The 22,472-nt window shown below is 38.0% G+C and overlaps 1 protein-coding gene across 23 annotated transcripts in view; it reads left to right on the forward strand.

Moving 5' to 3' along the window:
- Positions 1–20,361, forward strand: part of MORC1 (MORC family CW-type zinc finger 1) — a 353,564-nt gene extending 333,203 nt beyond the window's left edge. For all 23 annotated transcript variants that reach the window (XM_084991381.1, XM_084991382.1, XM_084991383.1 and 20 more), the window contains 4 exons: positions 7,325–7,412; positions 8,721–8,774; positions 16,446–16,640; positions 19,577–20,361. In XM_084991381.1, coding sequence (XP_084847507.1) covers positions 7,325–7,412; positions 8,721–8,774; positions 16,446–16,640; positions 19,577–19,666 — 427 coding nt within the window. In that variant the 3' untranslated portion in view covers positions 19,667–20,361. The remainder of the gene's footprint in view (positions 1–7,324; positions 7,413–8,720; positions 8,775–16,445; positions 16,641–19,576) is intronic.
- The last annotated feature ends 2,111 nt before the right edge of the window (positions 20,362–22,472 follow it).

Consider the following 22,472-nt stretch of genomic DNA (forward strand, 5'->3'; position numbering starts at 1 on the left):
ACATGAATTCCATTCTGCAGTTGCCCTGGGAACTTTTATAGAAAGTTATGGAAGTTTCTGTGACAGCATCCAGGAATGTGGAGCTGTGCTTATCTGGGCATGGAGGCCCGACCTACTAACCTTTGGGAACACACTCCTAATACCTTCCCTGTCCCAGGAAAAAGGAGAAAGATCTTGTTACATATAGGTGGATCCACCTTGGACTTCACATCAGGACAAATTTTCATTAATGACACTGGGGATCCAGAGGCAAGTTGTCGACCAAGAAATGAAACCAGAGTGCTGCATTCCTGGACACTAATTTCTGACCACCGCATCTGCACAGTGCCTGGCTCGGCAAGCTTGCACTAGCCTGGGAATGGGACAGAAGCAAGCCAGACCTCAGGGTTGTACAGATATTACAAGGCTGAAAATGGCCATTCATCCAGTGGTCTGGATGGATGTCAGTCTCATACTGCCACAGCCTACGGTATAGTGCCTAAATGGGATTCTGTAACCATGTTCTTACCTTCTGTCAGCATTTGCCTAGAAATAATATGTAAGATTATCATGTTTGAAATTGGGTAGCTAGTTCTAAGATTCAGGCATGTCAGTTGGCCCCTAAGACACAGTGGCATGTAATAAATTACATATGAATATGCCTGTATATATCAGAATAAATATGTGCATATTATTAAAAAATGTATGGTATGATCACATGTTCAACAATTGGGACATTGCATCTAGTGAACCAGGCCTTCTTGATAATAATAGTTGTCATTTATGAGTCATTAGTACATTTTTGGCATTCATCCAAGTGATTTGTATACATTAGATCTTTACGTCCACAACTTTACAAGGCTGGTATTATTTTAAACTTTTTTAAAAAAATTGTTTTATTGTTATTTCCCCAATACATTTTTTTTCCTACTGTACAGCATGGTGACCCAGTTACACATACATGTATACATTTTTTTTCTCACATTATCATGCTCCATCATAAGTGACTAGACATAGTTCCCAGTGCTTTTAAATAGTAATAAACAAAAAAGTTTAGAGAAACTAAGTAACACTGAAAGTCATAAAAACAAGTACACAGCTACTAGGAACAGGTCTGGGTTTAAGCCCAGACTCCCTGATTTGGAGTCTCATGCTCTTAATTATGGTATTTGTATATACACATGCACACACATACTAGTGTACATACACATATTCACACACACATTTTGTAATATACACACACCCTTTGCTACTCCCTGCACTGTGAGACCTAGAGATATTTGCTCGGTTGTCTTGCAGCAGAGTTTGGATTTACTACTGTACAGTATCATTTTCTTTATTATTTTTTACTTGGCTAATTTTTGTTCTGCATCTAAGTGTATCATTACTATTAATTGTAATGTGTTACATGTGATCAAAAAGGAGATAATCTGATTGAGTATACTAAGACTTTAACGTGCATCCACTTCTATAATTAGGCAGCAGTAGAAAATTACAATTTCCCAGAAACTATCTCCCTAATGAACATGTAGAATCTTTAGTTGCAATCATCATACTATTATCACCGGAACACTCTGAAAGCTAAATGAATTAATAAATAAGCTCCTTTCTGTACCAGCTTGAATTTTTTTGGTGATTGTTTTATAAAAATATTCAGTGGAAAAAGAATTGTACACAAGACTTTAACTGGAACAAAACGAGCTCCTCATTCACCAGTTTTCTCTTTTGCCTTTAGCATTGTGTAGAAGGTTTTCTCATATTTCACCAGTGTAAAGAGATTTCTTGTCTTCTTTGTTATTTTTTTTTTTTCCTGTACCACACTATTCTGTTACCTGCTCCACGTATTTTTCCTCATGTTAACTAGGCTTTAAGTTCCTCCAGGCATAAAGATGTGGCTGGCTGTGTGCAGTATGGAAGGCACCATGTTCTTTCCACTCACGGTTGTTCACCAGATTTGACCTGCTTGTCACAACATAAGAGGGAACTTAAGGCCTTTGAAGTATGTGGAGTGTTCCTTCCACGTCATTCACTTTGGACGTGGCATCATCCTTATTCCTTCCTATGCTACTAAGTGGGCCTCCTCCATTAGGCTCATGTTAGTGGAATAAATTAATAAAAAATAGTACTTTCCTTTGTCCATTTTTATCCCCTGATTATGCTCAGGTTATCATTTTCCTATCTTGCAATTTTTTTGTTTCATGTGTATTAATTTTTTTAATCCTTAGATATAGTAACTTCTTTGAAAACAGATTGAATTTTCCTCACTGTGTCTATCATGTATTAGTAGATTTTCAAAGAATACTTTTGCTTAAATTGAAAGGGATTAATTTAAAAAGCAGTGAATAATATTGAAATGTTATTTTTGAATAATGGGTTGTAATTGAGTGATGTAGGTAAGTCAGAGGTAAATAAGCTAAACTGAGATCTGTCAGATGGTTAAATTTTATCAAATGGTCCTACATATTGAAGTGGTATCAAATCTCAAATCACTTTCAACCACAACAATAACAAAAATATTTATTGTGTATTTAATATGTGCTGGGCCTGTGCTACTTCATGTGTTAACTCACTTAAACCTTACAACAACCCTATAAATAGATACTTTTATTATCCCCATTTTACAGATGAGAAAATTGAGGTATGTAGAGGTTAAGTCATTTGCCCAGCATGATAAGTGGTAGAGCTGGGATTTGAATCTTGGTTATCTGGTCTCATAGTCCTTACTTATAAATGCTAACCTGTAATGCTTTGTTTTATTTTATTGTGTGTATGTAAACTTGATAGTAAGGCAGACTTCATTTATTTTTGACTCTACAAAAGCTCAAACATACTTTATATTATCTTAAATTTTAAAAATACCAAAAATAAGTTTTAAAAAGAAAGTCACTTTTTACAGGTTGCTGCCAGCTACAGAGCAACAGAAAAGACCACAAAATTTTAAAAATAATTAGCATTCGAGGTCTGTCGAAAACCAGACCTGATTCCTGGCTTTAGGAAGTGGAGCCATGACATTTCTGCCTTATCCTAGCCTTTCACTGGGTTGAGGAAATGAATGCCGATCTCCCTCAAATGGGAGGCTTGCTCTTATCCTTAGCCAAGATCAAGCTTATTAACTAGATTACTCTTTAAAAAGAATAGCAGAATTCCTTTTGTGTCTCTGTGGTAATAAACCCAACTAGTAACCATGAGGATACAGGTTCTATCCCTGGCCCTGCTTGGTGGGTTAAAGGATCTGGTGTTGCTGTGAACTGTGGTGTAGGTTGCAAATCTGACATTGCTGTGACTGTGGTGCAGGCCAGCAGCTGCAGCTCTGATTCGACCCTAGCTGAACTTGCATATGCTGTGGGTATGGCCCTAAAAAGACAAAAAAAAAATTAAAATTAAAATTAAAACATAAAATGAAATAAAATAAAATGAATAGCAGGATGGACAAGGTACCTCTGTGTATCTCTGCTTCTGTCTAGAAAGAGCAGAGTTGTGTTGATGCACAAAAATTTTTCTTAAGGAAAAATTTGTTGACAAAGGGTAGGACCATGGTCTGAAAAGGAAATGGCCTTTCAGTGGAACTGTTCAAAGCTTGGCTGTCATACATAGAGACAGAGTGAATTTAGGGTTATAGCTCAACTCATTGAACTCTACAAAAATTTCCGACTCAAACTTTCTATGTAGTTTCTATAGAAAGTCAACTGAAATGAGCGTCATAGCCAAAAACCTATTATAGTCCCTCATGAAGACAGTTGGTCTGGAAGATCTTTAGGATACTCAGTTTTTGAATTCACAAAAAGAGAGATAATGTTAATAAAGACAAATTCCTGATTGTATTCTCAAGTTTGGTGGTAGAACTGTGAGTCATTGCTCCAAGGGGAGAAGGGGTGTTCTTAGTGGGAAGAGACACTCCCCTTGAAATGGTAGCACTTGGCTCATGAGTCCTCCCAAAATGCACAGTGTCCACCTGGATACTAGTAAACCGACACTAGTTTATTCCTGCAGTTTTGCGTTGAGCACCTCCTAGCACATCTCCGTGCAGGACTTTCTGTGGATGAGAGGATCAATCAAAGTTTGAAGGCAGAGAGAAGTTTGATAAGATATACCCTTGGGAATGGAAGAAGATACCATTGAACCACATCGTCAAAGAAAGGGACTCAAGACAGTAGATGAAGGGGTTTTTAAAGTGTTTTTAAACATCTACATTCAAACCCTACATTTATAATTTGGGGTACCTTACAGTTATTTCAGTCGTATCTAACAGTTTTCCTATGTGCTTGTTCTTGGCAACTCTAGGAGCTGGATGATTTGTCTTCCTCTGTAGTCAGGCTTGTGGGACCAAACCCCAAGGGAAGAGCTGTTTAACAGAAGCAATTTGGAGAACAAAGCTCATATTGGGGTCCTTGAGGGACAGGGACAAAGAAAGAGTACAGATAGAGGTAGAGATAAGTGTCCTTAATAATTAGGAAACCACAGAGGCTCAAAATAGGAAAAACTCCTCAATCACTCCTTCAAAATGAAGTTGTGTATATAAAATCTATAGCAGCACTTAGCATATTTCAAGCACCTGACCAGGGGGCCCAATCCTGTCTGAAAACACCCAGCTGTCCAACATATAGTGCAGTTGGCCCAGAATGCTTTCTTTACAGGCTGCACCCCTCTGTCCGCCACAGCGAGCTAATTCCTGCTCTTCTTTTTGGGGCTTCCCAAATCTGAGTTAGAGCACCTCCTCTCTGTACTGCATCCTCATTCCAGTTTCTGTTGCACTGTATTAGAATGTTAACTTCCTTGTCGTCATTCCTGACTAGGCTGAATTCAGTGTAATAAGAATGTGTGGGTCCTTAGCATAGGGGCATGATGCCAGGCTCTGTAAGGTGCCACTAGATAAGGGCTATTTTAGTAGGTGTCCAGGGAATGTCTGTGGAATTAATGAGCTTGAGTATATTGAGAAAATACAAAAATGTAAACAGGACAAAAACTACTGTGATTCTAGTAAAACATTTACATAAAGTGTTTTACTTTAATCTCTCTCTCTCCCCCATCTCTATCTCCCTATCTTTCTCTCTATCTTTAGAAATAACAGTACATGCATGTGAGACATTATTTAGACTATTATGGTGTTTGGTGTAAATTTCAGTCTTTTTTTTTTTTTTTGTCTTTTAGAGCCGCACTTGAGGCATATGGAGGTTCCCAGGCTAGGAGTCCAATTGGAACTGTAGCCTCTGGCCTGTGCCAAAGCCTCAGCAACTTGGGATCCTAGCCATGTCTGCGAGCTACACCACAGCTCACAGCAATGCCTTATCTTTAACCCACTGAACGAGGACAGGGATCGAACCCGCATCCTCATGGATCCTAGTCAGGTTTGCTAACTGCTGAGCCATGATGGGAACTCCTGGTATAAATTTTGATGCAGAGATTTCACAGACTAAGGACAATTCAGAACTAACTCAGAACTAATTCAGGTTTCTCCCCAACCTGCCCCTTATCCTCTCCCACTCCCCCACCAAATGCCACTACCTCTGAATATTTGTCTTTTTAATAATGATTTTTATTTTTTCCATTATAGTTGGTTTACAGTTCTGTCAATTTTCTACTGTACAGCAAAGGGACCCAATCACACACACACACACACACACACACACACACACACACATTCTTTTTCTCACATTATCCTCCATCATGCTCCATCACAAGCGAGTAGATGTAGTTCCCAGTGCAGGATCTCATTGCTTATCTATTCCAAATGCCAGAAGTTTGCATCTGTTAACCCCAGATTCCCAGTCCATCCCACTCCCTCCCCTTCCCCCTTGGCAACCACAAGTCTGTTCTCCAAGTCCATGAGTTTCTTTTCTGTGGAAAGGTTCTTTTCTGTGGAAAGGTTCATTTGTGCCATATATTAGATTCTAGATATAAGTGACAGTGTTTGTTTTTCTAGAAGTACCACCTTGGAAGGTTGCTGATTAGCTCTAAATCTAACCCCCAAAGAATTTATACCCACCATGAAAAGGTTCACTATTCAGCTGAGGCTTCAATCCTGTACTAGAGGAAAGGAAGCTGGACTTAGGGAGAGAGAAGACTGGTTGGTGTGGAAAACCTCTCACCACTTCTGCCCCACCAAACCCGCTATAAACCTGACTCCAGGCCCCCTTTCCCAGGGACTCTGGTTGAAGCTATTTTCTGTGCCATCTGGTTTATGCTCATCTCAAATGCCCAGAAGCCCTTTCTCATTCTGCCCCCTCCCCACTAATCTTCTTACCAGCCAGGCAAATAATTCTGAGGCGTGTTAAATTTGATGTCGTGAAATGCTGAGGATTTTTAACTTTTCAGATTGAATCTCCTTAAAATTACAAATGAATATTTCCACAAATAATATATTTTAAATACTAGGAATGGAAATTATATAAGACAGCTGTTTTATCTTCTGTGTGCCTTGTTATTTTATAATTGAAAAATTTTGTAAATCCCTCAGGTAATAAACACAAAGTCCTTGGAACACTTCAACATAAAAACACTCTGTACACTTTTAAGATGTGGTAGCTGTAAATTTCTAAATTTCATATTCTCCAAGGAGTGAAATATGTGTCATCTGGGTGGTTAATACTAGAAAAGCCATCACACTAAAAGGGTGGAGTGCTACTGCCTTTTGATAAAATGAAGCACCTGTCAAAACAGTGACCATCACGGTTTGGAAAAACCAGGGTCCATGGATGATTTCTAAAAGTAGTCCCAGAGGCTCTGATAAAAGAATTACTCTGGAGAATTAAGTTCTTTGGTTTTCTTAGGAAAAAAGTCTGTAAGCCTGTAGTCAGCCTCTTTTTCTCCGGGAATTTTGCGATACCAAGTTCATTCTCTGCCAAGGAAAACATTCAAGTAGGCGCAGGATTATCTTGGACTGCTTGGATTCTGTACAGGCACTGTGAGCTCATGCTTGCTTGCTTGCTTGAAGAAACTTTTTTATTGTAAAGTAAGTGTAGATTCACGTGTTGTTATGAAATAATACAGATAGATATACCCTGTACCCTTTACCCAGTTTCTCTCAATGGTAGCATCTTGCAAGACTATAGAACAGTAAGACAGTTGGGATGTTGGCCTCGACACAGTTAAGAGACAGAAGAGTTCCATCACCACACATATGCCTTTTGTTGCCCTTTTATAGCCATAGCCACCTCCCTCTCCCCAGTCAGTTACTTTAGAAGAACACTTTGATGCTAGTGATAAAATTAAACTATTTGGGAGGAGAGAACTTTCATCTTTCCCAAGATATTCAGCAAAACCCAGTAGACAGAGCCAGTTCTGACAGGTGAGTGCTGCATCTCTTTTCCTTGTCTAGTCCCATCTCTGCTGTGCTTATTGTTCCTAGGGAGATTCTTCTGTATTTTTTTCCTGAGTATCAGGTACCATCAGAATTAGGCCACACATCTCTGGAGGAACTTATAGGGAATTCTGAGGTAAGCTGGCTTTTTTTTTTTTTTTTCCCTAAGAAAAAAGGTGGTGGCAGTGGGGGGCTGGGGGGATTGACAGAAGAGCCTGAATTTAATCTTCAGTGAACAGAAATGTAAAGTGGTGCCAAAGAGGCACCACCTCTAAAAGAGGACCTAGATTGGCTTAAGTGAATGAAAATGGGGCTCTTTCTGTCAGGTAGAGGACTCAGAATTAAAGCTGTACTGAGAACCAGCATTGCCAAGGTTTAAATAGACTCTGGGATGATTGTACAGATAGAGTAGTTGGTCCTCCTAGTGTATCCAGGGTGAGCCTTGGACTGGCTCAGAGTGGGCAGTCCCCAAGCTGAGTCACAGCAGGCTGAGTTAGTAAGTGAAATGAGACTCATGGGGCTGGGGAGGGCCAGAGGGGACAGGAGAGTGGTGGGCTCCTTCTCCTCCCAAGGCTCGGTGTTGTTTGCAGAAAGAATGGATACACATGAAAGGGTATCCATGAAAAGAGCACCAAGTGATTAATTTGACAGAGGTGCCATATGCCTTCATCTGATCCTGGATGAGGTCCTGCATCATTGTTTCTGTTTCTTTACCATCTACTCTCAGCTCATTCTCTCCTGTGGGGCTTCTGAGTCCACTGCTTCCTGAGACTGTCATGTCAGGCCACCAGGGACTGCTATGCTGATAAATGCAGTAATCACTCTTCTTAGCTGACTTCTTGGAGGCCTTCAGCCCAGTTGACCACTTTTTTCTCTTGAAGCACTTTCTTCATGTAGCTTCCATGACAACACACTTCTTATTTTCCTGCCTCCTTCCCTCTCATCCTCTGTGCTGGCAATTCCTTCTCTGTTGGTTTCTAAATGTTGGTGTGTCTAAGGGCTTGTTCCTGGACCACTTTCTTCTCTCTATTAAATGTTGTTTCTGGGCAACCCCAACTAGTCTCTGAGTTTGAATACCATTCCACATGCCAGAGACTCCCATCTATTTCTGTGGCATTCCCATCCAAGATATCCAGACTCCAACTGCTTTATTTGTTATCTATCATTTACTTTACCTTCACGTTGATTTTCCTTTTCATCTGCAAATTTTGTAAACCATGTTGTATTATGTAAGCCACCTTAATATTTTTTTTTGGAACAAAGTGAGGTATACTGCAGCAATTAATTTAATTAGATCCAGACTTAAAAGACCCACAGTACCAATGTTCGCCAATTATAGGCTTTGATCCTTTTCTATACTAGATACTTGTGTGTTATAACTCTGCTGTCAACAGTTCATTCCCTAAAAGTTAATATCCTGTTCTATTATCATTTACAAAAACAGCTGGAGCAATGCCCAGAGAAAACAAACAAAAAGCTGAAAATGTGTTTCAACCAGGTAAGCTTCCTTTCAATGTAGTCATTTATATTCTAAATGATCCTGTATTCCAAAAGAGAAATGATATACATTTCCAAATGTTAGGTCTGAAAGGAAATCAAATTTGCATTCACTTATCAAGACTTAGATTAATGTGTAGCATATCAGATGTCACAAAGCAATATCTTTTTGAATTTTAAAGATGCAAATGTTTCCAAACCAGAAAGCTTATGAAACATTTGGAGTAGGACTGTATTTTGAACAGGAAACATGATTTTCTGAGTCTTTAAGAAATAAATTCAGTGAATCTTTGAGATACTGTACTAAATTAGAAATCATTTGTAGATTAGTTATTTTGGACAATTTGATAATCCTTTTTTTAAAATTCAGTCAATAGTTTTTTAAGTTGTAATTTTTATATTTTATAAGTAGCTATAAAAATAAGTAATGCTAATAAAATGAAAGGAATTTTAAGAAATTAGAGTCTAAATCATTTCAGGATCACTGGTATTTCTTGGTGTATTTCATTACAACCTTTCTCTTTCTCTGAATAGAGTTATTTGTTTTTTGTTTTTTGGTCTTTTTGTCTTCTTGTCTTTTTAGAGCTGCACCAGAGGCATGTGGAGGTTCCCAGGCTAGGAGTCTAATCAGAGCTGTTACTGCCAGCCTATGCCAGAGCCACAGCAACATCAGATCCAAGCTGCGTCTACTACCTACACCACAGCTCACGGCAACGCCAGATCCTTAACTCACTGAGGAGGCTAGGGATCGAACCCACAATCTCATGGTTCCTAGTTGGATTTGCTTCCACTGTGCCACCACAGGAATGCCGAGATTTTTTTTTCTTTTTTTTTTTTTACAGTTTTCTTATAATACTGTATATCTAGTTCTTAGAGATTTCCAGGGGAGGGGGACGGTAAGAATCCATAGAGTCCTTCAATTCCACTAAGAAATATCTCAAAAAATCATATGCCCTCAACTTCCTTAATTCACACTCAAGGGACCTGAGACTCCAAGATGTGAACTTGGCCAAGCTAACACTGGGAATTGGCATTGGAGCCAGGACAGTCACTCAGGTTCCCAGATACTTTATAGAGGCCACAACAATCTGGAACTCTTCATGGCCCCAGGATCAATATTGGGGTGATAGATCTTCACTGACGCTTTACCTGTGTTTGCTCAAACAGGTGCACCAGCTCCATCACTAGCACATATATGAGCATCTTTTTCCAAGGTCTTATGCTTACAGCCATTTTCTGGGAAACCGTCATAATAATATGCAATTCTGTAAAGACTGGGAGGCAAATAATGCCCCCTGGAGTTGTACAAAGTGCAACTGTAAGGAGAGGCACTGCCTCATCTCTTTTGTAGGGAATGGAGTGAGTGTAGTTGAATATTCATGTTTTATAAATGAAATAGAATTGGAATTAAGTTTCCAAAAGCATATACCTAAGCAAATTTGAAATGAAAATTAGAACCTGAACTAGATTTCTTCTTAGAAAAGCCACAAGTATTTGAATATTATGTTGTGCCTAAATGTAACACCCTTGTTGATATGGTTGCTTCTGATGTTTCTGCCTGAGTGGCTACTGGCCTGTGATAAGCAACTGTAAATGAAGGAATATTTGAGTCCCCATTTTCTCATCATTGTTCAACTGCAAAGTGAATTTTATTTTGTGAGTACGTTTTAATGAAAAAGCAGTAATTGATCATTTTCAGCTTGAAGACTTACCAACATTTCCTAATTAGAATACAGCTTTTTCCCAAACATATTTTTGAATCTATTCTAGCACTAGTATTACTTCCATCAATGAATGTGAAATTGTGATTGGTCAAGGGCCACTAGAGCTAGGCACTAAACTAGGCCTTTTGTATATGTTACTTCATTTAACCCTCACAACAACTTTGGGAAGTGGGTGCCACTCTCTCCATGTTCGTAATGAGGAAATGGAGAATCAGAGAGATTCCAATATCATGGTGCATGTAAGTAGCAGGTCAGGATTAGAACCCAGATTTGGGAGTTCCCGTTGTGGCACAGTGGAAATGAATCCAACTAGTATTCATGAGGATGCAGGTTTGATCCTTGGCCTCACTCAGTGGGTTGGGGATCCAGCGTTGCCCAGAACTGTGGTTGTAGACTCAGCTCAGATCCTGTGTTGCTGTCGCTGTGGCATAGGTTGGCAACTGTAGCTCTGATTTGACTCCTAGCCTAGAACTTCCATATGCTGCAAGTGCAGCCCTTAAAAGCCAAAAAAAAAAAAAAAAAAAAAAAAAAAAAAGGAACCCAGATTTGTCCCATTCCAAAGCTCTTTTCACTACACTACTCCTTCCATCTCATTCTTATACAGACTATGATACTTCATCCTTGGGGTAGAGTTTGCAGCTATTACTCGTAGTAGATATATGCCAACTTTTCAGCCTATTGATATAAAAGAATTATTGTTTGCTTACTAGGGACCTCGACATTACATGATGAGATGTATATGGGCGGTTGCTGAGAGCAAAATATGTTGTGTGTGCTGGGGGTGGGTAGTGGCGGGAGGGCTGTGGTAGGCAAGTTGTTTAATGTCCCAGCAGGAATTGCTCCAACTCAAAGTCTGTGTAGCTAGCCACCTTGACAAATTATCAGTAAGATTCTTGGATATTTCAGCAGTTTTTATCTACTGGTTAGGGGGCTCTGATTTAAATATTTACGCTATAAAACTTAAAAGTTTGCTAAGAATTAGTTTGTCATCATATATCAGTATATCCAAGCTTATATGTTTCCTTTGTATCTGTTTCTAAATAATATTTTTTCAGGTCTGCACTCAATATTAGAGCCAAATTGTTGGGTCTTAGAGGCCAGACTAAATAAGTGTGAACTCAAGGTGTTAGCTTAGATGATGAGTAAAATCCTCTTAATGATCAGGGCAAGTGGGATTCCAAGAATCAAAACATGATAAATGGTCAGGAGACCATGAATTCCTGTTGAAACTGAGATGTTGCAAGCAAAATATAGAACACTTGGAATCATGATTTCCCTCACATGAAACTGGTCTTGAGGACATTATTAATGATGGGTAGCTTTAAGTGGATGGTTATAAAAACAAAATCATTTCCTAAAATCCATGTAGAGGACAACCCTAGGCATCTTGCTTTAAGGTGTGTACTTTTAATAAAGAGAACCACATCAAAGCACAGCAAGACCCTTGATAAGTCACAGACTTCTTTGGTCACCTCACCCTGATGACATCAGCAGTGTTTTGTTTTTTTTTTTTTTTAATTTATTATAGTTGACTTACAAAGTTGTGTTAATTTCAGGCACATAGTGAAGTAAATCAGTTATACATATACCTACATCCATTCCTTTTCAGATTCTTTTCCCATATAGGTTATTAAACAGTATTGAGTAAAGTTCCCTGTGCTATACAGTAGGTCCTTGTTACCCATCTATTTTATATATAGTAGTGTATATATATCAATCCCAGTTCCCTAATTTATCCCACTCTATCACACACATTTCCCCTTTGGTAAACATAAGTTTGGTTTCAAAATCATTGAATCTACTTCTGTTTTGTAAGTTCTGTCATTTTTATTTGATTCCACATGTAAGTGATCTCATATGAGCAGTTTTCATAACTAGTAGAGTAACAGATGATTCGTGACAGCACTGATGGTCCTGTGCAACCCAACCTGAACCACTATCTTCCCCCCTGCCCCTTGCTCCAACCAAAATGGAGTTGCTCTAACCCACTAGACGGCCTGTCTCTGAGCCTTTCCTCATGCTGTCCCCCCCAGAATACTTGTCTCCAGTCTACGGTTGGCCTCTTGTGATCCTGCCCACTCTTTCGAGAGTCTGGTCAGTGCTACCTTCTACATCATGCCTACCCCAGTCTCTCCATATGAAACTAATCTTGACCTCTGTGTTCTGGAGAGAACCTTAAAACTCTGTTTCAGCATTCATTAAATTCTATGCCTGGTATTATAGTAGTTTCTTGTATTTTATTTTCTCCCCAACTAGACTATAGATCCTTGAAATTAGCAATCCTCTCTTCTCCAACTCTGTATCCTAGTGGCATCAAAAAGTACCTTTGAATGCACCTTGACCTTACTATTGTGCATTGAGTCAAAGTTGATTGTTTCTGCTCTGGTATCTGTCCAGATAAACACACGCATATTTTTGTAAGTGGGGTTCAAAATTTATAGATCTTTTATGCCTGTCTTACCTTATGTAGACCTGTTAGGATTCTAGAGCTCCAGAGCTGCTAGAGCTCTGACTTTTAAAATTCAAAACAGAAAATTAAAATCTCAGTTGAATATCCTTTCTTTCAAATCCTAATTCCATTCTGAATTAATGGGATTTGGAAGAATTCCATTTTGATCTGCCACAAATACCTCTACAAGAGTAGGTTTAACCAGCAGAACTAAGCCTCTCATCATGTTAACAGTTCTCTACTCAACTTAATTAAAATGTTAAAGCAACCAGAAGTCCTTTTACATTGAGCTCTAAAAGTTGTCAAAATTGCTACCTTTTATAGAAACCTCCTGGAGATGTTAGCCTGAGAAAGGGAGGAGCGTAAATCAGGAAATTGGCTAAACTGGCTGGTAGCGTTTGAAGGAAATACAGTTTGCTGGTTCCAAAATAGTGAACTTTGAGAGAAATATGGTTTTGAATGTAGTGTGCTATATAGACATTCTTAATGTCATACTGTGTTAACAGTGCTGTCTTTTGAACTTGAAAATATCAATTGTAGATACACAGCAAATTACAGAATAGTAGAGTGGTCCCAAGTACCCTTCACCCAGTTTTCCCCAATGCTTTTGTCTTACGTTATTTTATAATCGTGGTACAATATCAAACCCAGAAAATCGAAATTGATAAAGTATGTGTCTCATTTTACCATATGTGTGGATTTTTATAACCACCCCCACAATCAGGACATGAACTCCCATTATCACAAAGATCTCCCTGTGTTACCCTTTATCATCACACTCTACACACAAGCACCTCTGACCCCTGACAACCACTAATCTGTTCTCCATCTCTATAATTTTGTCATTTGAGGAATATTATGGAAATGGAATCATACAGTAGGTATCACTTTATGATTGGCTTTATTCACTCGATGTGATGCCCTTCAGAGCCATTAAGTATATCATTTGTGTGTTTCTTTTTACTGCTGATGAATAGTATGATTGTTTTTCCAAATAGTGTTGTTCTTCATATTTTATATTTATTTTTAAATTTTATTTGTTTTGGTTTATTTTATTATTGGTGTTGTTTTTTTATTGTTGTTCCCTGGCTATTGTTTAAGATGGCAAAAGCTATAAAATTCTAAAGTTCTGAAAACTAAGAACTATAATTGACTGGTAACATTGAACTGTCTTTGACTCTGTCCTCATTATTCCAGCTGGGTTGCATTATTTACCCTGCTCCACCTTCAGGCCCTGGGAAATCTCACCTCCTGGGTTTGACTGAAGCCTCCACAGGAAGCATCTGTGAAGCTTCCTGGAGGCAGTGGTTGTACAGCTGATAGGAAGCTGATGCCTTAGTTGTAAGCCGTCAGCTTCCCATAGGTTGAATTGAGGATGTTGAAAAATGGATTCCCCTCCAAGACCTCAGAAGGCAGCCTGCATTCAAGGCAGGATGGGCCCACATGTTTGAAATCCCCGTGCTGTGAATGCTGAACACCTGCTGTCCTAACTCTCCGCTCTTTAGTTCTATGAGACAGGCATTGGAAATACAGAGGTGAACAAAACCAGGATTTTTTTTTACATCAAAGTTACATTCCAGAGGGAAAGACTGATAAGAAACACTTAAATAAACCGTAATGTAGTATATTAAGCATGTAAATCAATAAATATATAATGTGATGTGCCATAAAATAATTGTACAGGGCCAGAGGATAGACAGTGATGGTGTGCTGGGCATGGGGGAGGCTATTTCAGAAACAGAGAGCAAGGAATATCTGAGCCACATTTTAACAGATTAAGGCCAAGAGTGAGCCTTGTCGTGTAGCCCTGGAGCTGAATTTACTGAACAGAGAAAGCAGCAAGGGTGAAGGGCCTGTGGCAGAAATGAACTTGGTGAATACCTGGAAGAATGAGGGAGGTCTAGAACACAGGAAATAAGGTAAGAGTCAAAGTTGGGTCAAGGATTTCAGAGTCTAATTCCAAGCATCCAGGCAGTGTAAGTCTCTAAAAAAATCTAAGATTTGTTTTTATGGCAATCTACAGATTCCACAATTAAGTCTCACCTTTAATAGATTTCATGATGTATGTGTGTGAATGTGTATATCTATGTAAATGCACACATATGTGGCCAGTGTTTGTCACTGTGGAGTGGTATTTGAGTCCCCACCCCCAAATATTCCTCTCATTTAATAGCACATAAAAAGTGTATAACTGGAGGTAATATATAATTACTGTGTAATTACTGATGTCAAGCCAACTCAGATACCTTAGGTCAGGACTTTATTGGAGACTCCACACCCTCTTCTCAACTCTGATAATACCTGTGCCTTACCTGAAGCACATACATTTCTCCTGTAAGATATATTATTATTATTACTATTATTATTTTTAGATATATTATTTATATACTTGTATTATCTCATTCTGTAGACTAGAAGCTTCTTGATGGCCAAGACTAAACCTTATATATCTTTGCATTACCCATAATAATTTTCAGTGCCTTAAATTTAGGAAGTAGTTAGTGAATGTCTATGAACAGAATTCAGTATAGATAGGGAATTTTGTCTGTTTGTTTAAAGAATTTTATAGAAAAAGGAGAAATTTATGAGATCAACAAGTGCTTAAAGGGGATGCTGTGGACAGTGTTGGGGAAGGGCCTGCATGTACTAGTGAGTGTGGAGGAGGATGAAGGGGCACAGAGTAGAATCAGAAGACAAGGGAGAATGCCTTACAATCTCCTGGCAACCGAGCATATTAAACACAGCAATCTTATCACAGAAACATTCAAATGTTTATCAGAATAGGGTTTTCCCTGTTTCTCTTTTCTCAGAATATCCTCTGGCCTTCTTGAAATGTTGATGCTGGCAATTAATGTCATTTCGAAATTGAAGCATTTGGCCTCTCTGTTACTTCTTTCTACTCTGTGAGTGCCTCAGGCACAACATGAGCTCTTGGAAAGTCACCAAGACTGTTGAATTAGCAAAGGTCATATATGTTAGTGTATAACCGTACTCTTTACCAGAGAGAATGACAGACCAGGAATTCCTCTTACTGTACTTCTGTGCTTTTCAGATGCTATGGACTTGTGTTATAAATAACACATCATCTGCCAAGGAGGCCCCAAGTGGCTGGCCACTCTGTCATTGCCTATGAGTTTCTGGTGCTTTGGAGTGTGGTCACCTCTCCCCTTTGTGCCTTGAATAATCTGGTGGGAGAAAAAATTCAACCATGACTAGGTTTCTTCTTCATTTCAAAGTAAGGGTCTCTGAGCTGACCTTGGTGTTCCTCCTTACATTATAATCACTGGACTATTGTACATTTTTTCTCCTCTCCCTTCCTTTTCCATCAGATTGTTAGTTCCTTAACAGATCAACCTATCTTAAATTTAGATCAGCATAGTGCATGCATTTAGAGTTAACACTTGGTATAGGTGTGCAGAATTGGAATATGAAATTGCCTTCTGATATTGGGGGGGTAATATTTTAAAAATACATTAAAACATTTTTTTAAAATTCTCAGATCCAGGATGTTTACATGGCCCAATATGAGAAAAAGCTAAAGAGAAAAATGCAGTCTATTATCTATGATGCAAACAGAAGAGGAGTAGTTAATGAAGTATCTCTGGTACAATGTGAAGAAAAGAGAAAAACTACTGAAGATAAACTGAATAATCTTCGTATAAAACTGGCAGTATTACTGAAGAAACTTCAGCTGGTAAGAGATGAAATTTTAATTGAGTGATAGGAATATATATATGTGGTGGAAAAGGCCAGCTTCCTCCCCTGACGTCATCATCCAGTTCCTGACTTCAGATGAGTCACTTAGCCTAGGCCCTACTCTCCCTAAAAGGATATTGAAATCACAAATAAATGAACTTTGAAAGTATAAATTAGAACATTTTTTTAAAGGCCTATTTCTTTCTCTTTAAAACAATCAGAATCTTTTCTGGTGCTGCTGGTGTATTTTGATCATGCTCTCTGCTCAATAACATATTTCCAGTAGGAATTTTTTTCTAATTTTTTCAGACAAAAAATATTTTAATTTTTACCCTAATACATATATTTAAAAAAATAGATTCTTTAATCTTATAGGAAAGGTTGGAGAGATCAGGAAATACCATATAAGTATGAATTACTGTTCATTTTGTTTGTATATTTGAATGCATAAAGAACTGGGCTTCCATGACAGATTGAGTCACAGAAGAGAGGCTCACCTTCTACTGTGGCATACAGAAATGCAAAATAAAATGCTTCAGAAATTAAAATACGTGTAGCGATTGTTGAAAAGTCTTTCTATAGATGTTAGAAATAAATCGAGCCCAGGACACATGGCATTTTGAACTTAGGCCCTGAGTCTGGGGCAGGAGATAGGGCTTTCCTGGGCCTTGCAGCATGAAAGGGCAGGTGCTGTGCCCCATAGGGAGCCCTGCTGGAAGAGGGAGGTTGGCCTTGCCCATGAAGGGGGTGGGGAAGAGACAGGAAGCTTTCACACATCAGCATCCTATGTGGTGAGCATGGACTTTGAAGCCGACTGCCTGGGTTTCAGTCAGTGTGATGGTCCATTCCTCCTTCAAAAAATATATGTCTTTTGGTTTCTCTGGGATTTGTGTTGTAATTACATAGAAAATAAATCACAGAAAGTATTTTTGATTAACTGTATATGTAGCCAAAAGAGAAAATCTCTCTCTTCTTGGGTGGTCTAGGCAAAAGTTAAAATGCTTCATCACTAAAAGAAAAAAAGATGATTAAAGCTAACTGTTTTCACATAGTGGTAGTTATATTTGTGCTTCTATCAACAGTACTACCTAGGGAGTTCCTGTTGTGGCTCAGCAGTAAGGAACCCAACTAGTATCCATTAGGATGCAGGTTTGATCCCTGGCCTCACTCAGCAGGTTAAGGATCTGGCATTGTTGGGGTGTAGGTCAAGACATGGCTTAGATCCTGCATCACTGTGGCTGTGGTGTAGGCCCACAGCTGCAGCTCCAATTCAACCCCTAACCTGGGAACTTCCATATGCCACAAGTGTGGCCCTAAGAAGCAAAACAACAACAAATTCTCTATGCCAATTTGTGAGAGTGGGATTTGGATGGAACTTTTTTGGGCTCTTGTGGCTGTGAAAGGTAGTGAATATTTTTATACGTAAAACATCTGGTACGGAGCCTTCCATGTGGTAAGAGTTTCAGTGATAACTGTTGTTTTACTAACAAGAAAAACTAGAAAGGTCAAAGATATTCTATATCCTGGTAATTGAATACTACTCTCTATCAAGAAAGTTCTTGAAAATTATTGGTTCTCATAATAGCAAATCTGTTCAGCTAGAGGAAAACAAATAAAAAAATAGTAGTTTATTCTTCCTTCTGTATTAAACCCCTGGGTTCCTTCACAGTAGCCAGAGTGATTATACTCATTTAATTTGCCTTATTCACAAAGTTTAGTAAAGAGGCAAAAGGCTTTAGCCCGAAGAGTATGAAATGCTTTAACTAGTATCATTGGGGAGGTACTCGAAGGGCTCCTACTCAGATATGTTTACTCTCATCCCCCACTTGAAATTTCCATTTTCACTGCCTCTGATTGCCAGAGCATCTGCGGGGAAGTAGAGCAGAGATGTGAGACAAGGTGGGCCCAAAGCAGACAGATGGGACGCACATGAAGAGGCTGGGGACAAAACCAACCTGGTGTCCTGGGAGGAAGTCTCGTCTGTTGGGCAGAGAGCAGGAGCCAGACTGAATAGACTGAGAGCAGTTGGTGTCAGAAGGGGTCACACAGGGCATTCCTCAGGGTCAGGAATTTGGAAATCTAGGTGAACATCAATATCATGGAAACCCAGCTGCGGAAACAAGGCCCTGGTCACAAAGCTGGGACTCAATACAGTTCAGCCTTGTTAGGGGACTGAGCAAATCTAGGGCAGAGGGAACAAAGCAGAAACACATTTAATGGAACCAGATAAAGGATGGAGAGACTAGGATCATGCCAGATGCTTATTAGGAACAATAATAAAATTGGCTTTTTTTTTTTCTGAAAGGTCCTTCATAAAATTTCTCCTGTCCATCAGCTCAGTTGGAGAGCGAATTTATCTTATGGTTGAGCCCAAGGGAGTGAGATTTAGATTAGTGAAGAGGGAGCATTTATCCAGCTGTTCATGGACCGAGAAGCCCAGGGAAGGAGAGCTTGAGATTACCCCAGGAGAGAACTAGGGGCACAAATCAGGGCAGCAAGCCAGAGGTCATAGGAAAAGATGCTTCGGAGGGAAGTGGAGAAACAGAGGAAACAAAATTCGCCCACTTATCTGTTTTGCCTCAAAGCTAAAGATTCATGAATTTTTAAGGTGCAAGATGAGAGCCTCTAACAGAGAAGGGTGAGACGAGGGCGCAGGGGCTTTAGGAATATGACAAGTAATTAAATAGAAGGAGAAAAACAGTTGAACTAACCTCTACTAAAGAAGAAGAAAAAAATCCAAATTCCTAAGCAGTCATGAACATAAAATGAGATTAAATGCAAAAACATTTCAAAAGGTGAAAAGCATCATTCAAATGCAAACTGGGTTTTGTTGCTACATGAATCTTAGGGAAGACTTGTCTAAGGTCATCGAGATTACAAGAATGTTTAAACCATGTAGCTTCTCCTGCTATGATTATTGCTTCTCTTTTCCAGGGTGGTCCAGCAGGAGACCTGGAGCAGATTGACAGTTATTTAGAAGTGTTGCTTAAAGAAGATAATCTTTTTCAGAAGACGTTTAAATAGGGAGACTACAGATATAGGACATAATCTCCCTTTACAAAAAAGGGAAAATATGCCTCAAAATTAAAAGTCAGAAAAGACCTTCCACTTTTTAAAATGCTAGTAAGAAAAAAAGGAAGATTCTTTAAAAAAAAAAAAACAACAACTCCTCTGCACTTGCTATTGTAAAATTCATCTCGTTTAACACTAAGGAATATTTTATATTTTAAAAATGGAGACTGATTTACAATTTATATGTTTTTCAGTTCTCTTCCCTAACTCCTCCTGTTCTTTCAGAAACCATTTCCAGTGTTCTCTAATTCTCTTGTGAGTTACTAAGAAAGATGGAAATGTCATTTAGGCTTAAATTTTGTTTTCACTGAAAATATTGTAAAACCGGAAAACAGTAGTTTTTAAAATGAATATACAAAAGACTACAAAATCACTTCCTTTTGAAACTTGAGTTGAAAAAGACCTTATACCCTTTCTCACCTACAGCTAATACTCAGTAAAGCAGATAATATAAATCCGCCCAAAACTTTGAGATATAATTTATGTGATAATTTTATTATTGAGTTATAGTAAAAGAGCATAATATGGATACAGATTATATATGTAAGAATTGTGTTTTACATTTTCCTTGATAACTGATTGTTTTATTTGTTTAGAAATATCTGTGACTTTGGACAAAAGCAATAAAACATTTAATATTTGTGGAATTGTATAATTTTAATTTTATGTACATGCACAGAATATAAAATTCAAAATATATGAAATGGAATATGGTGAAAAGTCTTCACCTCATTCATGTCTTAAGCTACTTAATTACTCTTCTCAAGAGGCATGCTTTTACCAATTTCTTGTGATTTCATCCAGAATCAGTGTGTATAAAACCATATAAATCATTATATGGAAATAAATATGGATATAATAGCATCCAAAAGATGCTGTTGCTTTTTCCATTTAAGATACCTTCAAGATTATTCCCTATCAGGATAAGTACATACTGAGTTGTCTCATTATCTTTAAGCTGCTCTTTTTTTTTTTTTTTTGTCTTTTGTCTTTTTAGGGACGCCCCTGTGGCATATGGAGGTTTCCAGGCTAGGGGTCTAATTGGAGCTGATGTTGCTGGCCTATGCCAGAGCCACAGCGATGCCAGATCCGAGCCAAGTCTGCGACCTACACCACAGCTCATGGCAACACCAGATCCTTAACCCACTGAGCGAGGCCAGGGATCGAACCCCCAAACTCATGGTTCCTAGTTGGATTCATTTCCGCTGTGCCACGACGGGAACTCCGTAAGCTGCTCTTTATTGTTCCATTCTATGGATATAACAAAATTTATTTATTCTCTTATGATGGATATTTACATTTTTCTCATTCATTTGGATTTACATGCATACAACACGAACATTCTTTAAATCTGTTCATTTCACATGTGTGCAGTTATACTTGTTAAATCTCAGGTGAATTGCTGGGTCAAAGGGTGTATGTATTTTATTAATAAAATATTGCCTAATAGCACTTCATAAAAATTATATTAATATGTTCTCCCCCAGAAATATATGTTCACACCCTCACCTGCCCCAGGAATTATCAAACTTTCTTATATTGCTGATCAAATAGATGAAAGTGGTATACACTTGTAGCTATAATGTACATTTCTTATGAGTAAGGCTGAGCATCTTTTAATGTTGAATTTTCAAATTTGGCCATTGTCCATTTTTCAGTTTGGTGGTATTTTCCTGTTGATTTATAGGAACTATTTTTCATCTTTGGGGAAATTAGTTTTTGAATATGATGTATATCACAAATATTTTTTCACAGTTCTTCATTTTTTAATTTTTTTATGGTATTTTGAGCCATGTAAGATTTTCAAAAATTTTTAGTTTAATTTCCTTTTGTTTATAGCTTCTGGGTTTTTTAGTCATATTTAGAAAGTACTTTCCAATGTTAAAATTATAAATAAATTTTACTTGTTTTCTATAAAGATTTTAATAATCATGTTATTGAATCTTTGATTCATCTAGAATATATTTTGATGTAAGGAGTAAGTTAGAAATACAACTTTGTTCCTTGTGTTTCCAGATAGTCATAATATTGTCCCAGAATTCTTAATTAAATAATCTTTTCCCTAATCATCTTCAGTGCTACCTTATTGAATGTTAAATTCCTATTTGTATTTGCACTAGGTTCTATAAAAAAAAAAAAATCTCTACTTTTTTTCCCATTGATTGTCTCATCTTTTCTCATGTTGGACCCATGTTGTTTTGATAGGGCTAGTTAATAATTTTATTTTTCAGAAGTTTCCTTTGGATCCTTGCATGTGTAATTCTCATCAAACTTAGAGTTAGGTTTTAAGTCACCAGCTACACCTCAAATTTTATTTGATTTTTCTTGGAGTTTGTAGTAATAAGTTAATCTAGGGAGACTTGCCTTAAAAAAAAATACACGCACACACACATACACACACACACATATAGTCTTTCTACTTATAACCAAAATATGCCTTTTTGTATGCTCAGGTCTTCATTAGTGACCTATATTAGTATTTAAATTTTTTCTTCATATATCTTACATGTTATAGTTGTATTTATTGTAATTAACTGGATTTATTCTTTGGCCTATGATAAATGAATTTTTTCCCATGATCTTATGACTGGTTAATGTTACATATAGCAAGACTTTGTTTTTTGATATAGATGTTGCTCTTCTATTTCAAATAACCATTATGCAGATTTTTTTAAAAAGCATAATTTATATGACCAAATACAATGTCTGGATCTCACATCCTTGCATTCTCAATCTATCCGAAGTTTCCTTCCACAGG

Source organism: Sus scrofa, chromosome 13 (genome assembly GCF_054392235.1).
Source record: "Sus scrofa isolate SSC_HxYL_T2T_F1_AM1 chromosome 13, Sscrofa_HxYL_maternal_Yorkshire_Landrace_v2.0, whole genome shotgun sequence".
NCBI classification, from domain to species: Eukaryota; Metazoa; Chordata; class Mammalia; order Artiodactyla; family Suidae; genus Sus; species Sus scrofa.